At 30.8% G+C, this 19,246-nt stretch overlaps 1 protein-coding gene across 7 annotated transcripts in view; it reads right to left on the minus strand.

Moving 5' to 3' along the window:
- Positions 1-14,109: 14,109 nt before the first annotated feature.
- Positions 14,110-19,246, minus strand: part of LOC140450210 (E3 ubiquitin-protein ligase RNF19A-like) — a 246,140-nt gene continuing 241,003 nt past the window's right edge. For all 7 annotated transcript variants that reach the window (XM_072543693.1, XM_072543721.1, XM_072543729.1 and 4 more), the window contains one exon: positions 14,110-18,840. In XM_072543693.1, the coding sequence (XP_072399794.1) occupies positions 18,571-18,840 (270 nt within the window). In that variant the 3' untranslated portion in view covers positions 14,110-18,570. The remainder of the gene's footprint in view (positions 18,841-19,246) is intronic.

Genomic DNA, 19,246 nt, shown 5'->3' on the forward strand with positions numbered 1-19,246 from the left:
GCCATTATACAATTTATTTATCTGAATTATTTCTCTGCAAAAAACTTGGTATATTATATTGCAATGAAAATTTCTTTACACGCTGCAAAATTATTCAATATAGTTCTAGATTTTATGTTTTTCAAAATGTATTATTATTATGAAACCTCTGCTACGCATATATGCAATCAATGATACATTTGTGACTAGTGCATATTTGGTATATTAAAGTTTATTAATACCTATGCAGATTCTACCATGATCCTTCGCCAAACTTTTAAAAGTTCTGTTTACTATTACACCAATAAAATGATTTTTATACATAACGTTTTTATACAAAACTTTTTCTTATACGTTATTGATTTTCATTAAGTCTTTTATATTATGAATTAAAAGAAACGTGAACGACCTGTTATGAACATAAAACCACACGTTATACAACTTTTTTTAGATATCTACCAATTTATTTAAGACACATTTATACCATTCATTTTCGATATTGTTCTGAAGCTATTTTCTTGTGGCATCTTAAAGGAATTAATATTTTAATGGGAATAAGCCACAATTGAAGTTTAAAATAAGTTTATTGACGTTTCGATTTCCACTTCGGAAATCGTTCTCAAAATGCAAACATTAATAAATTAAACAAATTTTGTTTTTTTGTTACTTGGTGAAAAATTCTTCTAATAATTTAATTTTATCTCATTTATATTGACAATTTATTCAGACATAGGTATATTATACATTTTAAAGTAGGCAACTTTAAAATGGTGTTGCCGATATTGCTAAGTTGCGTTCCTGGGACGAGTTTATTGTAAGATAAAATAAGATATTAGATCATTTTAGAAATGGATATTTTTTATTAATTTACTGTACTTATGTAACAATAGACGGTTGAAGCGTAGCACTGGCTATGTTACCTTCCTTGTATACCGTAGGCCCTAGATATAGCAGACTACCCTGCTATACTCCCAAAGCCGCGACAGCGGTATAAAACGGGAGACTATTATATTATATGTAACATTAATATAAAAATTTTAATGGCCTTGACCATGTTTAACTATCGCTATTTGGTCAGCTGGCCAATGATCAATTCATCTTTAAAATAGTTTATCGATGATATCCTAAAACTAAGAACCCATCCTACGGTGGCATCTTATTATCTCTAATAACTATTGCTTAATAACACCTTAACATACAACACTACATCTGATTTTGATCTCGTTTCCCAATGAAGACAAACTAAGTTTAATATTGTTTTTACCCATTTTACATTAAAAAAATGGTAAAAACCTTAAATTATCCATATGTTCTTTTGTCTGTCCGAGAACACAACTCCTCCTTTATTAAAACAGATACAATCACAAATAAAGTGTCGAATGGGAGCTTATAACCCAAAGATGGTATTAAAGGTGAGACATTTGACCTCGGACCATCGGTTCTAGAGTTACAACCGGACGTACTATTTTAACGCCACCGAAATAGTACAAGCGATGTATTATTCGTCGCGAAGACATGAACAAATATACTTCCGGTTAAAAAGGTATAACCGAAATTTTAGTAAAAATGACTCAAAATTAGTGAAATCGTGTGACAATCGACGCAAAGTTACACGAAGACTTCAACTATCGACTTCCGGTCACGTTGGGTGAAAACCTAGGACTTACGAAGTCCAGTTGCTTCTGGTATATTAAATGATATGTTAGGGCATAAATTTGAAATCCATTATGTAACTTAAGTCACAGACTTTGCATTATATATCTTACTGTGCCATTCAATTTGATGTGGGCTAAGATGACAAGGTGATGCGCGTAGCCCAGGACATGATGTCTGTTGTTACTGAGTCTAGCTATTAATCCAACCAGATTCCAAAAAAGGAGATAAGACACTCCTACAGATACCATCTGGCTACTTGAGCTGACACTGTATCCTCCAGTAACGTAGCATATATCACACGACTCTTTTAACATGCAGTATATCCATACGTAGCTTGTTTCGTCTATTCCTTTCAGCTAAATTGCCCTTATGGTTACTTCGTATGAGGTATTATAGTTTTCACTATAATGTAATGAGTGGTTTTTGGTCACCTCTTTTATTGGTATTTGTGCCGCCCCAAATCATGAATTATCGTGAATTGGGTGAAGAATATGTTCTACTTTATAATCCCGAAGGAATCTGTAATTCGTTATATCCCTGGAACAGAAATTTTTAAGGGTGGTACTGTTTCATTTGACTATCATATAAGTACTCGAAATTTCTGCGGATTGGCTGTATATAAGCTCTCGTCTAATACTCAATAGACCATTTATTTGGCCCTGATAAAACTAGGGCTCTTGTAGATACATCGAACCTTCTCATAGAAATAAGTTCTGTCGAAGGCATACTGTACTCGAGGTTCACCTATAGGATTCTTATCGGAGTCATCGAGACCTCTGATTGTCTTGACTAACACCTTTTCTTAAGTCTGTAATACGCATTGAAATGAGCATAGCTTTACGTTGTAGCTTTTTAACATTTCTCGTATTATGAAATAATATCGTGGTGCTTTATTGGGATTTATGTTTTATTTCTAATGTTACTTCTCTAGGCGATGTTAGGCATACATTTCTTCTACTTAAACTTTCTCTTCCAATAGCTGTTCTTCCCCCTGATTATCTTTGGATGTAAAAGTTCTTTCTAGATTTACGACAAATCTATCGAGTTTTCTGTTCATTGCATCTACATCGATTATCTTTCTACATCCGGATCGACGAGGAGTGGATAATTAGTATCTTTAATCTGTTTGTTATCCTCCATAATCGGTAATATGTATTATCATCAGCTAATAGATTACTTAAGTAAGTATTAACTGCTCAATTCTTTAAATTCTGTATTTATTTATTAAAGAGTAAAATTTAAAAATATATTCTCCTTTAACGTCAGTTTTAATTACTACAACTAAGAGCATCAATAATAAATTTCCTTTAGTAAACATGCCTATTTTTGTGTGAATTTTTATTCATTTTGACTGATTGAATATACCTATTATTAGATAATATATTCAGCAATTTTATATTCACGAAAATGTTATCATGTTTTTTATACTACTAGTATCTAAACTAAATAAAAATCTAGCAATATTTCTAATTAAATTTATAAATTTTACTTATCATTTGAGTAACAAAAATAAATGGTACAATTTTTATTTTTCATTTCTTTTTCTTTAAACCAATCTCCATAGAATTAAAAATAAATAAAATAACATGACTCGCATCCTCGGCTGATTACAAAATTTAATATTAGGATAGCAGAATCGCGAGGAGATTTTTATTAATTTATTTGCAGCATGCAGCTTACTGCATCTAACAGTTTCCTCCTTTACTGGACCTACTCGTTTAATATTTGTGGTATAGATGGCGCCTAAAGTTAGACAAAGTATAATAATTTGTTTAGTAATTATAATCGGTAATTACCAATCTTTATTTTCTTATTTCAAACAATAATAATTCAAAACTAATAATTAGTTTTCTTTAAACAAAATTTAAGAAGGTATACCGGCGAAACTTGGTCAGCCATTATATAATTTATTTATCTGAATTATTTCTCTGCAGAAAACTTAGTATATTATATTGCAATGAAAATTTCTTTACACGCTGCAAAAATTATTCAATATAGTTCTAGTTTTTATTTATGTTTTTCAAAATGTATTATTATGAAAGTTCTGCTAGGTATGCAATCAATAATACAGCACGTAGATAGGACATTTGTGACTAGTGGATATTTAGGCATATTCAAATGATCAGTTTATAATATAGTACGTCCACTCTATCTTTTCTCATGCATGAAATTATTCACGAATTACTTTTTATACTAGGTCTCTTTTTTACTCACAGAAACTAATATTGCAAAATTAAGCCGCTTGTCAATAGAAATCACAATAAGTTAAACAAGGATCAACAATATGACATGTCTTTAATAAGGTCCATTCGCTTAGCTCGGGCATATTTTGACAGATATATACTCGGAAACCTACAACACAAAAATTCCTAACTCTCAGTATTACCTAATAGCTCAAATATACTTACTATTGCATACTTCTTCCATTGAAAAAAGAAGGGTTATTCTAAATAGTGGAAGTGTATACTAAACCCATAAAATTTTCCCTGTATATTTAAAATATAATATTTGAGTGTTTAGAATTTAACATATTAAATATTTGTATTATTCGACTTGTTTATTTTAGTTAATATAATTTTATTGTTTTATTATTTTTGTTTAATTCTCTGTTAGTTCTGTTTAGTTAATTAATTAGTTCTACTTTGAATTTTATTATTACGTCAACTTTTTCCACTTGTTCCATCAGCTAATGTGTTGGTAAGTTTTTCTTAAATAAATATGGTAAAAGTTCTTTAAAAGTTAATATTATTAGATGAGTAACGATGCTGTTAAATTACAAGATAATCAAACTGCACAAAGGTTTATTCAAAATACCTACCATTTTTTTTTTAATATTTGCTGAATGAAACCCTGTTGAGGTAAGTTGATCTTCTTCTTCTTAAGGTGCCTTCTTCATTACTGAAGGTTGGCTATAACTACAGCAAATTGCTCTCTATCTTGAGCTGTTCTTAGTATCGAATGTGTGTCCATGCCTGTCCAGTCTCTTACATTCTTCAACCAGGAGCATTTTCTTCTTCCTGGACCTCTTCTTCCTTCCACTTTCCCTTCCATTATAAGTCGTAGGAAGTTGTATTTTTCTCCTCTGTAAATATGTCCTAGATAACTCGTTTTTCTGTTTTTTACAATATTTAGGAGTTCTCTCTCAGTACCCATTCTTCTTAGCACCTCTTTGTTGGTCACGTAATCTGTCCAATAGATCTTCAGCATCCTTCGAAAAACCCACATCTCAAAGGCTTCTATACGCCTCATCCTTGTAATTCCGAGAGTCGATGTTTCCACTCCGTATAGCAATATGGAATAAATAAACGTTTTTACAAATTGGTATCGGATATCCAACGATAACGTAGAGTTTATTAGAATTTTTTTCATTCGTTGAAATGCGGACCTAGTATATTCTATATAAGCACGTATTTCGACCTCGTGGTCAAGGTCGTTTGTTATCCAGCAACCAAGATACTGGAATCTTTGTACTGGTTCTATATGTTTGTTATAGATACAAATATTAACGTCGACATTTGGTGCACGTGTAACAGCCATTAGTTTTGTTTTATTTGTGTTTATATTTAGTCCCAAGCTATCTCCCTCTCTGGTTATGACATTCAAAAGTCGTTGTAAACCCTCAGCACTGTCCGCAATAATGACGGTGTCGTCTGCGTATCTTAAGTTGTTTACGTATTCTCCGTTGATTTTTATTCCTTCTTCGATATTTTCGAGGGCATTTTGAAAGATCTTTTCGGAATATATATTGAATAATAGTGAAGAAAGTACACAGCCCTGACGAACTCCTCTTTTTATTGGCAATTCTGCTGTCAGACGATTGTCTATTTTGATCGACGCCATTTGATCCCAATATAGTTTTTAATAAGTGCTACAGTGTTATGGTCTATACCATGTTGTGTTACGGTTTCTATGAGTTCTGTGTGTTTTACTCGATCAAACGCTTTTTCGTGGTCGATAAAACAGAAAAACACGTCTTTTCGCTGATCTCGGCATTTTTGTAGCAATATCTGGAGGCCAAATAATGCCTCCCTTGTACAAAGCCCCATACGAAATCCAAATTGATTGTCGCTTAGGTTTCTTTCGCATTCTCTGTATATTCGTTGATGTACAATTTTGAGTAAAATTTTCAGAAAATGGCTCATCAGGCTAATTAATCTGAACTGTGAGCATCTATTTGCTTTATTTTTCTTGGGTATAGGTATAAATGTCGATCTAAGCCAGTCTTCTGGGAAGATTCCAGTAGTTTATATTTTGTTAAATAATAGTGTTAACCTCTGAAGATTTTCTTCATTGATAAGCTTTATCATATCTACGTATATTTCATAAATTAAGTAAGTTGATCAATAAAATAATATTTTTATCAAATTATGTAAATGTTACAAATGCTTTTAATAACAACAACATTTCAGTTAACATACAGTTCAGTTTGACATAGCTTCAGTTTGTCAAAAATCAAATTCGCTTAGAAATTTATAGCATGTATAAAGAAAGTTAGTTTCTATTATATATATAAAAAAAATATTTTATAAAAAAGTTAGGCTAATTTAGTTTATATCGTTGAGTTGCGCCAAATGTGGACAATCAACTTAAAATTTCTGGTAGCATTTAGCTTGAGTTTCTTCAGAATATTTTCAATAAACGTTTAATATTTTCCAGTTAATTTATTATTTTTTAAAACTAATGATAATAATGCTGAATAAGCAATATTATATATAATCACAAAACGTACTCAATATTTTGTTATATAATCCACATAATAAAGTATATTAGATAAAAAAGGTAAAATCCCGGGTCGTCCAAAACTAGTTTCTGATAGGAATAATAGAATATTAGTATAAGTTTGCAGAAAAAGTTAGACGAAATACTCTATAGTCGGACAATTTTCAATTAAAGGTGACTAATCTACAAATTGAACTAAACGATAGCGGCAACCATGTAAAATGTCAGCAGGGAATTCTTACTGGGGTAATTTTTATTGTGTATGCTTCGCCTATGTAAATAAGTGAAAAAGTAAGATAAATTTGCCCCCGTAACAATATAAATTGGTGCGATTCACGAGTGTATAGTGAGACAAGTTCACTGAATAGTTTGAAACATCGGTAAACTTATCAATATTTTGCTGGTCTATATATATTTACGTTCTTAGAAAGAATGGTAATGAGAGAAATATGATATTTTAGTTTATTCCTTCCAAATTATATATGTGCATAGGCGTAGTGTGTTCTATTTCTTGGGAATATATTTATTAAATAGACTTTATTATTAACTTTAAAATAGTTTTGAGGTAATTAAAGTAAATTTGAGGTAAGTTTATTCTTTATATAGTATTAACCCATTTACGGCCGCTCAATATACAAAGAGAAATTTGACAATTCATTTATTAGATTGAATTAAAAACACATAAATTAAGACTAAATTACAACCAAAAAGATTTTTTTTCTCATTTTCAAGGAATATAGTACAATTTTTAATAAAGGAACATATTGTATTGTTACGATAAATTCTGACCCTAAACTGTAAATATTATGACTAATTCTTTTTTGTTGTAGTTATTTGAGAGTGCGACGATCTCTCAGCGAAGACCACAGACTGGTTTTTTTGGTCCCGCTTGGAAGTTTCGAGTCGTGGAAATGACTCATCATAGGCCTTTCGCCAAAACAGCAGTCTATTCGATGGGTTTCGAGAAACAGCTGTTTTCATTCTCGAATAACAGGACTTTATATTTATAGAGGAATTTTGTTATGAAGAGGGCCAGTTAATATCTGAAGACCCGCGCCCGCGATTTTAATTGTTACGTTCGCCTATATAAATTATGTATTATTCGTTAAATAAATTGATATAAATTATCGTGCTAAATTAATAAAGACATTATAAATTAAATAAAGACATAGCAGTTAAATAAATTCACAACAGTATCTTAAATGTAAATTAAATTTGAAGGTGAAAATTTTCGAAACATTCGGGGTGTAGATGCGTTCTATACCTTTTACATAAATATATAGTATTACTTTTGCACATCCTACATTTTTGAACTATTATCTCTTTTTGTAATGTGGCCAATATTGTCGAATCTGGTTTCATCTGGTAAAGCAAATTTAGATTGACGCCCATGTACGCACCATGTGTACTTGGTGAAACCAAGTGACACTGATGTAGCTGTTTTTTCACTATTATAAATTATAAATATAAATCTATGTCGGCTCATGCTTTCTCTTATAATGTGCAACTCTTTATCCTCATCCTTTGGCCAATGCATATCAACTTAAAGCAGAGTGTAAACCAGATTATATACATATGCTAATATTTTTTAATACCCCCAATATTTAAGAACAAGATTCTTTAACCAATGTATACTTCCTGTTCTCACCTACGGTTCTAAAACTTGGACATTGACATTAGCTCATTTGTCGTGTTTGTTGATTTATTTGAATTTATTATTTTTTTTTTTCAAATTATTTAAATTGTAGTCTTTGGGCACAGAATAAATAACAATTAGAATGCCCACTCTCAGATGCCACCTTTAAAGTGGGTCAACACGCGATCGCCATATTTTAAACGGAAACACAGACTCGGAATGAGAAATTTATGACAAGCTACGACAGAACCATAATTTAAATTTTTAGAGATTAATAATTGAATAAATTTCAAATTGGAAATTTAATCGATTCTTTAACTAAAAGTACGACATAAAATATTGCATATTATGTCTATGGTTGTCGTAAATCAATTAAACCGGGTTAATTTTTCTATGCACACCAGATAAAATTTCACTGAACAGCACTGGTTCCGTTTAAAACATGGCTGATTCTGTCTGCGCGACGAGATGAGTGCTTATCTTGACAAGCAGAGTGGGCATTCTGATTGTTATTTATTCTGTGCTTTGGGTATGTCATTTGAATTATATATTTTAAAGCATAATTATTATTAGAACGACTAACTGTTGCTCTCTTAATTTGATTACTTCCGGTAAGTATTTATTTTTAAGCTAATGAGAAAAGTAGTATTTTCTAATCTACAAATTTTCATTATACTACATGAGTCTGGCTATAGTTTCGTCGAACGGAAACTTATTTGTATATTATCGAGATTACTTATTATTATTATTTTTAAGATATGCCTAGAAAAACGCTAATATCCCAAGCGCAGCAACTTGTGGTAAATTTATATGAATATTTTGAATTAGAAAGAATGGAGGAAGTAATGGAGAATCTTTGGAGCCTCTTACATCTGTTCAAGAGGTAAAATATCAAATGCATGTTTGTTAATGTATAATAAAATATTGCATATTAATTAAAAAAGGAAAGAAAACAATCCCGTCCTTTTAAAACCAGGCAAAAATAGACATCGTCTTAAAAGTAAGACGACTGATATGCCCGAGGCATCAAAAATGGCAGTACGGAATACGTTGTATAATATGTACCAACAGAGTAAGTATTGATTTTTTCAGTGTAAATTTTATGATACACAAGAACCTGAGTATCATCATCATCAATCAGCCCTGAGTTGTCCATTGTTGAACATAGGCCTCCTCTAGACTTTTCCATCTGCTTCTGTTCTGCGCCTCTGCTATCCAATTGGTCACGATTCTTTTGAGGTCGTCGGTCCATCGAGTTGGGGTCTTCCTCGGCTTCCCTTGTCAGCCCGTGGTCTCCACTCAAGCAATTTTTGCTTCAATTTTTTGCACTCAAGCAAAAAATTGCTTGAGTGGAAAACCTGAGTATAGTATGTCCCAAACCCTTCTTTCAGTGCTTCACTAATTTTGACGTCATAGGTATAGGATTTTAAGAATGTCGAGAATTATTGCATGACGTTTTAGTTTAATCTGACATTTGCAGGATCGTAATCGGCTAAATGTGAAAAGGTAATGTGGAATAAAAACTTTAACAATTCACATTTTTTTTTTAATTTACATATTAGAGGTCTCGTCCTGTATATAAATTTTTATTGCGCATTATATTGAAACGGCAGTTTGTCATATATCCTAGGTACTTCAATTTTCATGAAATTTTTGATCTTATTTTTGGTTATAAAAGACGATAATGAATTCTCTTTTTTTTTAGAAGCATGGTACTCTGCGTAGTTTGACCTGTCAATTAAGGGATAAAGATTTAGTGGATATTGGAAAATCATCGCTTAGTACATTGTTAAAAGACATCGGATTTAAATTCAAAAACGGTGACAATCGATTAGCATTAATTGAGCAGTAACTGAGACTAGTATTGCTGCTCTACGAGCCAGATTCCTTCGTAAATATAGGGAAAATCTTGAGAGTGTATTTACAAGATAAGTTGTCTTTTTAGATGAAACTTGGATTTACTCCAAAGGAAATAAAACAAATTCTTGGCAAGACAATAGTGCCAAAACTGTCCGAAAACCAGGAGGTTATAATGGTAAACGTTTTGTAATTGTTCATGCTGGTTCACGCAAAGGATTTGTTTCCGGAGCAAATTTATTGTTTTGTTCAAAATCTAACGTAGCTGATTATCATGGAGAAATCAGCAACGAACTTTTTACTAAGTGGATAAAAACACGATTAATACCTAATTTAGAAGAGCCATCATTGGTTGTAATGGATAATGCTTCTTACCACAGTGTCCTTTTAAATAAACAACCTTCAACTAGTTCAAGGAACGATGAAATTATTATTTGGTTGATAACAAATTATATTAAATATGACCCACATTTTTCTAAAGCTGAATTGCTACAAATACCGAAAAATAACATAAAAGAAAATATATATGTAATTGACGAGTTGCTCCGAGAATATGGTCATGAGGTGTTGAGACTCCTTATCACTGTGAATTTAACGCAATAGAATTAATTTGGGCAAATTACAAGTCATATTACAATAAGTAGGTATATTGGTATAGATGGGCATGGGCATTCTGATACTGCTGTTTTAAATATATGGAATAAGGCACTAGAACAATGTACTGCAGACATTTGGGAGAAATGTGTCAGACATACGAATGAAATTATCAAAAAATGGTATATCCGAGACAAGAGTATGGTGAATGTTGACATTCAACGAATCAACCAATTATAATAAATTCTGGTAATAGCTCAGTTTTAGACAGTGACGAGAATTAAAATATATAAGTTTCTATTTCGGTTGGCAGTTTATTGTTATATATATATATATATATATATATATATATATATATATATATATATATATATATATATATATATATATATATATATATATATATATATATATATATATATATATATATATGCAATGTTTGGTACAAAAACACTTGGATGAACCCAAAACAAACCTTTATTTGACTACATATCAAACACAACTGTTTATTGTTTTACCTGTAACCTAACTGAAATTTAATGTGGGGTTTATAATTACATGGCCCATACATTACATCACCCCACAATAAAAATTCTACTAAACTAAATTTAGGAACACAACAAAACATAACTTCTAAATACTATATTTCGAATCCAAAACGTTTTGGTTCTTTTCTAGATCTTATTGGACGTATATGTGGGATGCCTGACTCTTGGATAACATCACTATCATTTTGAGAGTGTAGCTGAGGCTCCCCACCTAGATTTCCTGTTGAGTTTGTAGCGGCTTGGATAACATTTTTCTCGTTATTTTCAATATTATTTTCCTAAATTATAAATATTATATTATTATAAATATATATATATATATATATATATATATATAAAGACATCTTTAAGAAATATGACCGTTTAATTTAATATAAAAAAAGTGCACTCGTAAGTGAATGGGATATTTTCGGTCAATTTGGAGAAAAAAAAGACAAGAGTTGTGCTACTTTATCTATTTAATGAAGACGTTTCGCCCACTGTTTAATGAACATCATCATTTCATCTAAAAGAGTGTTATTAGCGATACATCAATATGAGAAACAATTAAGTAAATGATCTTACCTTTAAAAGATCTGTAGCGTTAAAATGGTATTAATGTGTAGAAGCATCAAAAAGGCAAACATCAAAAATTAATCTAATACATCAGCAAAAAAAAAAACACAGTAACGCAGAACGCCAGAAGATTCCCAATTTACGTAATTTTATATTAATTTTTTAATTTAACTTTTGACAACATTGATTGATTATAATATAACAGTTAATATAACATTTCAAAATTGACAAATACATTTTTTGATAGATTTTATAATCAATCAATGTTGTCAAAAGTTAAATTAAAAAATTAATTTGAAATGAAAAAGACAGTCAAGATTTCATTTTACGTACAAATCGTCTATGTATCTGTTTATACGTATTTCGCTTTAATAAAGCTCATTAGAACAGTTATTCATAGGCGTTCTCAACGTGAAAAATAAATCTTTTCTGTCTTTAAGAAGCAACCATAAAATGGCTTCGAAACGGACGCAATAGCGACATCTGATAATAAATCCGTAAAATAGTTTCGAAACACAATTCAGATAACTGCCTTAATCTGAGCCTTCTAAACGTCACGTCTATCAACGTCTGGCTATGCCGTGCAATTTTTAGAAGGCTCAGATTAAGGCAGTTATCTGAATTGTGTTTCGAAACTATTTTACGGATTTAAAAAATTAATATAAAATTATGTAAATTGGGAATCTTCCGGCGTTCTGTGTTTCTGTGTTTTTTTTGCTGATGTATTTATTAGATTAATTTTTGATGTTTGCCTTTTTGATGTTTCTTCACATTAATACCATTTTAACGCTACAGATCTTTTAAAGGTAAGATCATTTACTTAATTGTTTCTCATTGTATCGCTAATAACACTCTTTTAGATGAACTGATGATGCTCATTAAACAGTGGGCGAAACCTCTTCATTAAATAGATAAAGTAGCACAACTCTTGTCTTTTTTATCTCCAAATTGACCGAAAACATCCCATTCACATATCCAAAGTGAAATATCGATAGCAATTAAAGTAAACTTTATACCCAAGCTTAATCAAGCCATTTGTATTTACATTTATATTCCACTATGCATCAACAATTTTTCCATATAAATTACATCATACTTGTACTCATTTCGTTACCCATATATGGTTAAATTGTTGATGCATAGTGGAATATAAATATTCTCTACAGAGAACGTAACGTTAATTAATTAATTAATTAAGTTAATTCTAACATCATATATAATATATATGATGTTAGAATTCTCTGTAGAGAACGTAACCTTAATAAGAGACAATTTATGGAGATGTGTCATATTTTGAAACAACCTAATGCATTAAATAAGAGAACTGATATCAGCAACTTAAGCCAAATTTACCATGCACTAATACTACAAAATTGATTCTTCCGTATTCTACTTTTAAATTATTGGTTTCTTCTTCAACTTCTTTTATTATATCATAACATTTATGTTGACACCTATAAAACTTTTTCTTCAATCTCACCAGCTGATTGTCATTTCTGACAGTCGAGCTTTCAAATACTTCATTTTCATGATATGATCATAACAGTCAAGAACCCTAGCCGTGCCGTTGTTAATATAACAATTCAAAATTGACAATTATATTTTTTGATAGATTTAATCAATCAATGTTTTCAAAAGTGAAATTTAAAACAAATTAGTTAAATTGGGAATCTTCCGACGTTTTGTGTTTCTGTGTTTTTGCTGATATATTTAGTATATTAATTTTTGATGTTTCTTTGCAATAACAATATATATTAAAGCTTGATTTTAAAAAAGCATTTTAAATTTGTCGGGATACCATTTTAACAAATTCTTGTACAAAACGGAGACAATAAGGTATTGGCATTTCTAATTATTCTGCTTTGACCAGTACTGCATAAAGGCCATTGTAATAATGTGCCACAAAGACTGTGTTATATCAAATTCCCTATTTTTTTATTAAATTCCTAAACGATGAATTGAGTAAAATATCTGATGCACTGAAATAAAATACTTTCGTATAAGACAATAAACTTATATTTGAGATATATCTTTGTTATACACGTTACAATTAAAAAAATAATCTCTTCAAAATATTGTATATAAGTAACTGAAATGATGAAAGGATTCTGTTAACATGAAAAGGTTGTTTAGATTTCCGAACAATAATATTAAAGAGCAACATTCACACGACAAAAGATTGCTAAGGGAGGATTATATATAAAAAAATATCGACTAAACAATATTTTTCCACTTGACAAGTATACACATAGTTGATAAAGCCGTATTCTATAAGTATGAGGAACTTTAAAAAATAGAGAAAAGGTATTATTTAAAAAGTATCACTTTTTATTATTCAATGATCTATTTTTTGAGTAAAATGTATACTTCCTAAAAATTTCCTTACTTATTCCTTCTTTTCTGATATTTGAGTACTGTAATTAAGGATTTACACTAATGTGACTTAAAATAGGACTAAAATTAAAAACATTTTTAAATCAATTTAATATAGTCAAAATTAGAACCAGTTTTAATAGATATGATCAAGTTTTGTCACGGTTTGATGACTGATAAGATACAATAGAAATGAAAACGAAATACGAAATTTTAGCAACAACACCAGAAAAAAAGAGTGAAAGGATTCCTACCCTGAACTATGCTACACACATATTTCCAAAATCTCGTTTGGAGCTCTTATAATCACGTAAACTTTATCAAGCAAGTAGTAAAGATAGTCAAAAAAAAACAGAACGACACGACGTGACAGATAATAACTAAAATATAAATGAAAATATTTAAAAAGGTCTAGCAACCACAGCAGCGGGAAAAATTAAAAAAAAGGTCTCTTTCTACACTGAAGCCACGCGTTTCTTGTTCGAAACTTTTTATCTTCTTAAAACCCCTGATAATTTATAACTTAGGTAGTAAGCAAAGACAAAAACAAATAACGAAGGGAACTGGCAGATAACAATTAACATAGAATTAAAAACATATAAAATAGTCGATTTTATGCCAGAACGAAAGAGTAAAGAAGAGGAGTAATAAAAGTCCTCCTATTCTAAAGCTACAAAATATTTCTCTTAGACGGAACTCTTTAAGCAGAACATGAGATCTTAGAATCACTGTAAATGTATCAGTAAGTAGTACGGAAAGATAAAAACAAAGATCGAATGGACAAGGATAGAAAACAATTAAAATAATGGAAAACACTTGAAATGATAGCAGATTGAATAGCCACATCAGAAAGAAAGAGTCAAAAAGAAGGAAAGATCTTTGTGTAATCCAACGCTGCATAATACTTATCTTAAAGTAAGTTCTTAAGTAGAACAGAAGTTCTTATAATAACTGAAATTGTATTAGTAAGTAGTAAAGAATGACAAAAAACAAAGAACATGAACAGAAAACAAAATAGAAATGATAACGACTGCTATAATATATAATACATACGATAAAAGCTATATTCTCCCGAAGAAGCTGAAGCTGTTTTCACTTGAAAATCCTTTTTGTGTGGGATATCATCCCATTCTGGGTTTGGTCTTACAGTTTCTGGTGTGACTTCGCTATTTCCACTGCTATAATAGTATATTTAAATACCACAACAGAAAAAAAGAATGAAGAACATCTTCGTAATCTGAAGCTGCACAATACTCCTCTTCGAGGAAGTAGTCTTCTTCCCTAGTGGAACATAAGCTCTTATAATCACTTAATGTTTATCAGTAAATAGCAGAGAAAGACAAAAACAGAGATTGAATGGACATCGATAGAAAAAAATTAATATAAAGGAAAACATCTGAAATAATGGTAGACCGACATCAGAAAGAATGAGTGATGAAGAAAAGGGTATTCCTAATCTGAAGCTAGACAATACTCGTTTTAGACAGAACTCTAAACGGAACAGGAGTTTTTATAATCTCTGGACATTTATTAGAAACTAGTAAGGAAAGATGAAAAACAATGAACAAATAGGCATGGACAGAAAACAATCCAAATAAAAAAGAGTATATTATATTTAAATACCACATCAAAAAGAAAGAGTGAAGAACCTCTTCTTCATAATCTGAAGCTGTGCAATGTCTTAAGCTTCTTAAACAGAATAGGAACTCAGAAAATCTGAAAATTTACCAATAAGTAGTAAGGAAAGACACAAAACAATGAACAAATGGACATGGATAGAAAAAAAACTAAAATATAAATGTAAATATCGAAATAATAGAAGATTCTACGCCTGAAAGAAAGGGTGAAGAAGGATAGTGCCTGCCCAACCTGAAGCTACTTAATATTCAGAAACCTAAAAATTATCATGTAAATAGTAAGGTAAGAGTAAAAAAAGATATAATAGATGATATAAACGAAAAACATATGAATATGAACGATCACAGCAGAAATAAAGTGTGAAAAAAGTGGTCTTCCTAACCTGAAGCCACACAACATTATAAGCCTCTTAAACGGAAAAGGGGCTTAAGTTTTATCACTTAAATTTAGATAATCACTTAAATTTTATCAGTAAGTAGTAAGGAAAAATACAAAGAATAAGTGGACACAGAAAACTAAAATAGAAATAAAAACATCTGAAATAATGGCAGATTTAACCACTAAACCATAAAGAAAGAGAAGGAGCAGCGTCTTCATAGGCTGAAGATACATGATATTCTAATATTCCAAGAATTATTATTTCAGATTTTTTTTAAAAACAATTTCCAAATTGGAAATCGAAATATCAAAACAAATATAATATGCAATTTTTATTATAAAACAAGTATTTTAAGCGTCGAAAAACAGAACGGGAGCTCTTAATAATCAAAACTAATTACCGAAACAACTCGGAATATTTTTTTATGCAGATGATACATTAATAATAGTTAAAAGAAAGAAGTTTACGTAATAAGTCTTTCAGCAGTTTCGAAGAAGGGAAAATGTGCATATGGCATTGTATAGACAATGGATTAATTGTGTTAAATATGATAATACCAAATAATAAATAAAATATCTTACAGTGTCATTATTTTATAGACCCTTCTAAGGATCACTTTGTTTATAATCACAGCTGAAAAGGTTCATTCATTTTTACTGATAATAAATCTCAAATATACAACAAAAACCCTACAAAATATATAAAATTCATTGTAAATAAAAATTATTTTAATATTCCTCATACCTTTCTAAAATCAGTATAAAATATACAACCGTCATACAAAAAGTAATATTTTTGCAAAACGAGTCATTTAGCGAATTTCCTAATGGTAATAGTGTTGAGGTATTCAACATTTGTTCTAAATATAAAGGAAGAAAAATAAAAGATGACGATATTTAAAATTTGATCATTAAACATCACAGTAAGCTTTCGAACTCAATGAAATCTACGTAGATGAAAACGACTGCAATTTTATTTTTTTCTTTCTTTGTATATACTATACTGGGTGCTGTAATAAGCTAAGATGTATTCGTCGAAATAGACAGTAAGCGAGGGCCAGGCAGGAGAAGACACTCGTGGCTCCAAAATCTGAGGAAGTGGTTCGGGCTCACATCGGTCGAACTATTCAGAAGCGCCGCAAATAAGATCAGAATTGCCATGTTAATAGCCAACGTTCGCAACGGACAGGGCACTTGAAGAAGAAGAAGTATTCGTACAGTCATTGTTGAATAAAAAATAGTAAAAACAAACTCGTATTTTCAATAGTATTGAAACTATACATTAAAACTAGAGAAGGAGACATTAAAAATATCATAGTAGAAACAATAAAAAGTAAGAAATATTATCTGAATGATACATGAGTGTCAATTGATTTTAAACCAATATATATTTTATTACTTCGCTATTACAAATGCAAGATGTACAGTTAACGAAACCGAAATGTGACTGCTCTTAAAAATCATTGATAAATAAATTTAAAATGCTGTAGCCTTTAACTAGGCTCAAGTTAACTCAATTGGAAGAAAATTGGTCCTTAAGTAAAGTAGCTGCAAAATTAAATACCAGTAAAGTATTCATATTTATCGTTAGGAAATAATATCAAAAACAAAAAAGATTGTGAAGACATTTCAGACAAGGTGTAGGGAACATCTCTAACGACAATGAAGAAAATGCTCTCGAGAAATAAAGTATTTCAACTGCCGAAAATAAGTGCATGAAAGTCGAGGTTCCAATCTTCGAACAGCGGAAAAAATTAGTTTTATACATTCAGTTATACATACAGGATAATTTTTCAGTTCATACGTCTGAGTGAGTCAACAACAGTAATAAAATGTATTGTCATGGCCAGCAAAAGTCCTGATTTGAACTCCATTGAAAATTCATGGAGCTTCATAGTCAAAGTCGGTAGTGAATTATGGGAAGTTATTAAAAATGTTTGGGGGGGGGGGGGCAAGCGACATTTAATTTTATCCATGCCAAGAAGATTCGAAAGTGTTGTGACAGCCTGTGACTCTAATATAAAAAAAATAATTTAATGACAATAATAAAAGTATCCTCCCTACCACTGGTATCACTGCGAACCACGTTCAAGAGAACATTAAATAGCTGAGTATTAGTGAACGAGGCAAAAAGCGGTTCTACTCGGAATGTCCGGATTCTTAAGAAAATTTTTAAGGGATACTTCAATATACCAGGTCACGTAGGGCTCGATCACACAGATACAGCTCCCCAGAGCTCAATCCATTTGATACTCTAGATATCTACGATTAACGAATCATCGGTTTAGAGGGAGTGACAGTTAACAATTGATAGTTAGTGATGTTTTCGTTTTCAATATTACCCTCTTCTGTGTAACCCCTCTGATCACAGTCAGATTTACAAAAATGGATTTCATTAAAAAATCCTATAACAAGCAAAGAGCGTTCACATTTGGTTTTTGTTAAATCTACGCTGATCACAATGAAAAATATTTGAGTGTTTAGAAGAAAAACAGTCTCAGACTTATGATATGATACGAAAATGTTTCTCATACCTCAACACTACAACATATTTTCAAAAAACGTGACCTATACCGAATTGTCAGTCTTAGCAAAAAATATTCTAACAAATAAAAGTCTCTAAGAAAACTAGGGTAACTATAACTTGGAATTCTCGAAATTGAGAGAAGACGACAGCTTGACCACCAAGGGTCCGTTCTCGGTAATTATAAGTGGTTGAGATTGTTTGTCCAATGTCTCGTTGGACACTTCGATGATGGTCTTATCGTCGAGGCTCTTCGTAGTGGGTTTGCCGTCGTTAATGGAATGGAAAAATTGACTGCGCAATATAGCTGCTTGAGAAGAATACTTCTTAGGTTTTTCGTCTATTTCTATACATATACTGTCGTTGCTGAGCGTGTCGCTAATCTGAAAAAGAAAAATATTTGTATTGTATATTATGACAATAAATCGAAATCAATAAATCAGCAATAAGGATAAGTGACAAATTTGTATAGTATCAAAAATGTAGGCATTAATTTCTTAGAAATCTGAATGCGTTAAAATGACGATATTTTATCATCTTCCAATATCAATATTTATTGCAAAAATCTAAAAATACCATACTATTCCGTCCTTAAAAATAATATAAAATATCGCTTATAGTGGTTCTTGTGGCAGGTCGAAACTTGGGTTCGACCTGTCACAAAAAGGTTTAACTTTTTAAAAAATTAAAGTATATTGGAGTTGCATAGGCCGTACTTCAGTTAAAAACTAAAACAAAGTAGTTTGTTTTGCTTCGTTAGTATTCTGCGGTATCTCATACCCCAATCCT

Source organism: Diabrotica undecimpunctata, chromosome 1, assembly GCF_040954645.1.
Source record: "Diabrotica undecimpunctata isolate CICGRU chromosome 1, icDiaUnde3, whole genome shotgun sequence".
In the NCBI taxonomy this organism is placed as follows: domain Eukaryota; kingdom Metazoa; phylum Arthropoda; class Insecta; order Coleoptera; family Chrysomelidae; genus Diabrotica; species Diabrotica undecimpunctata.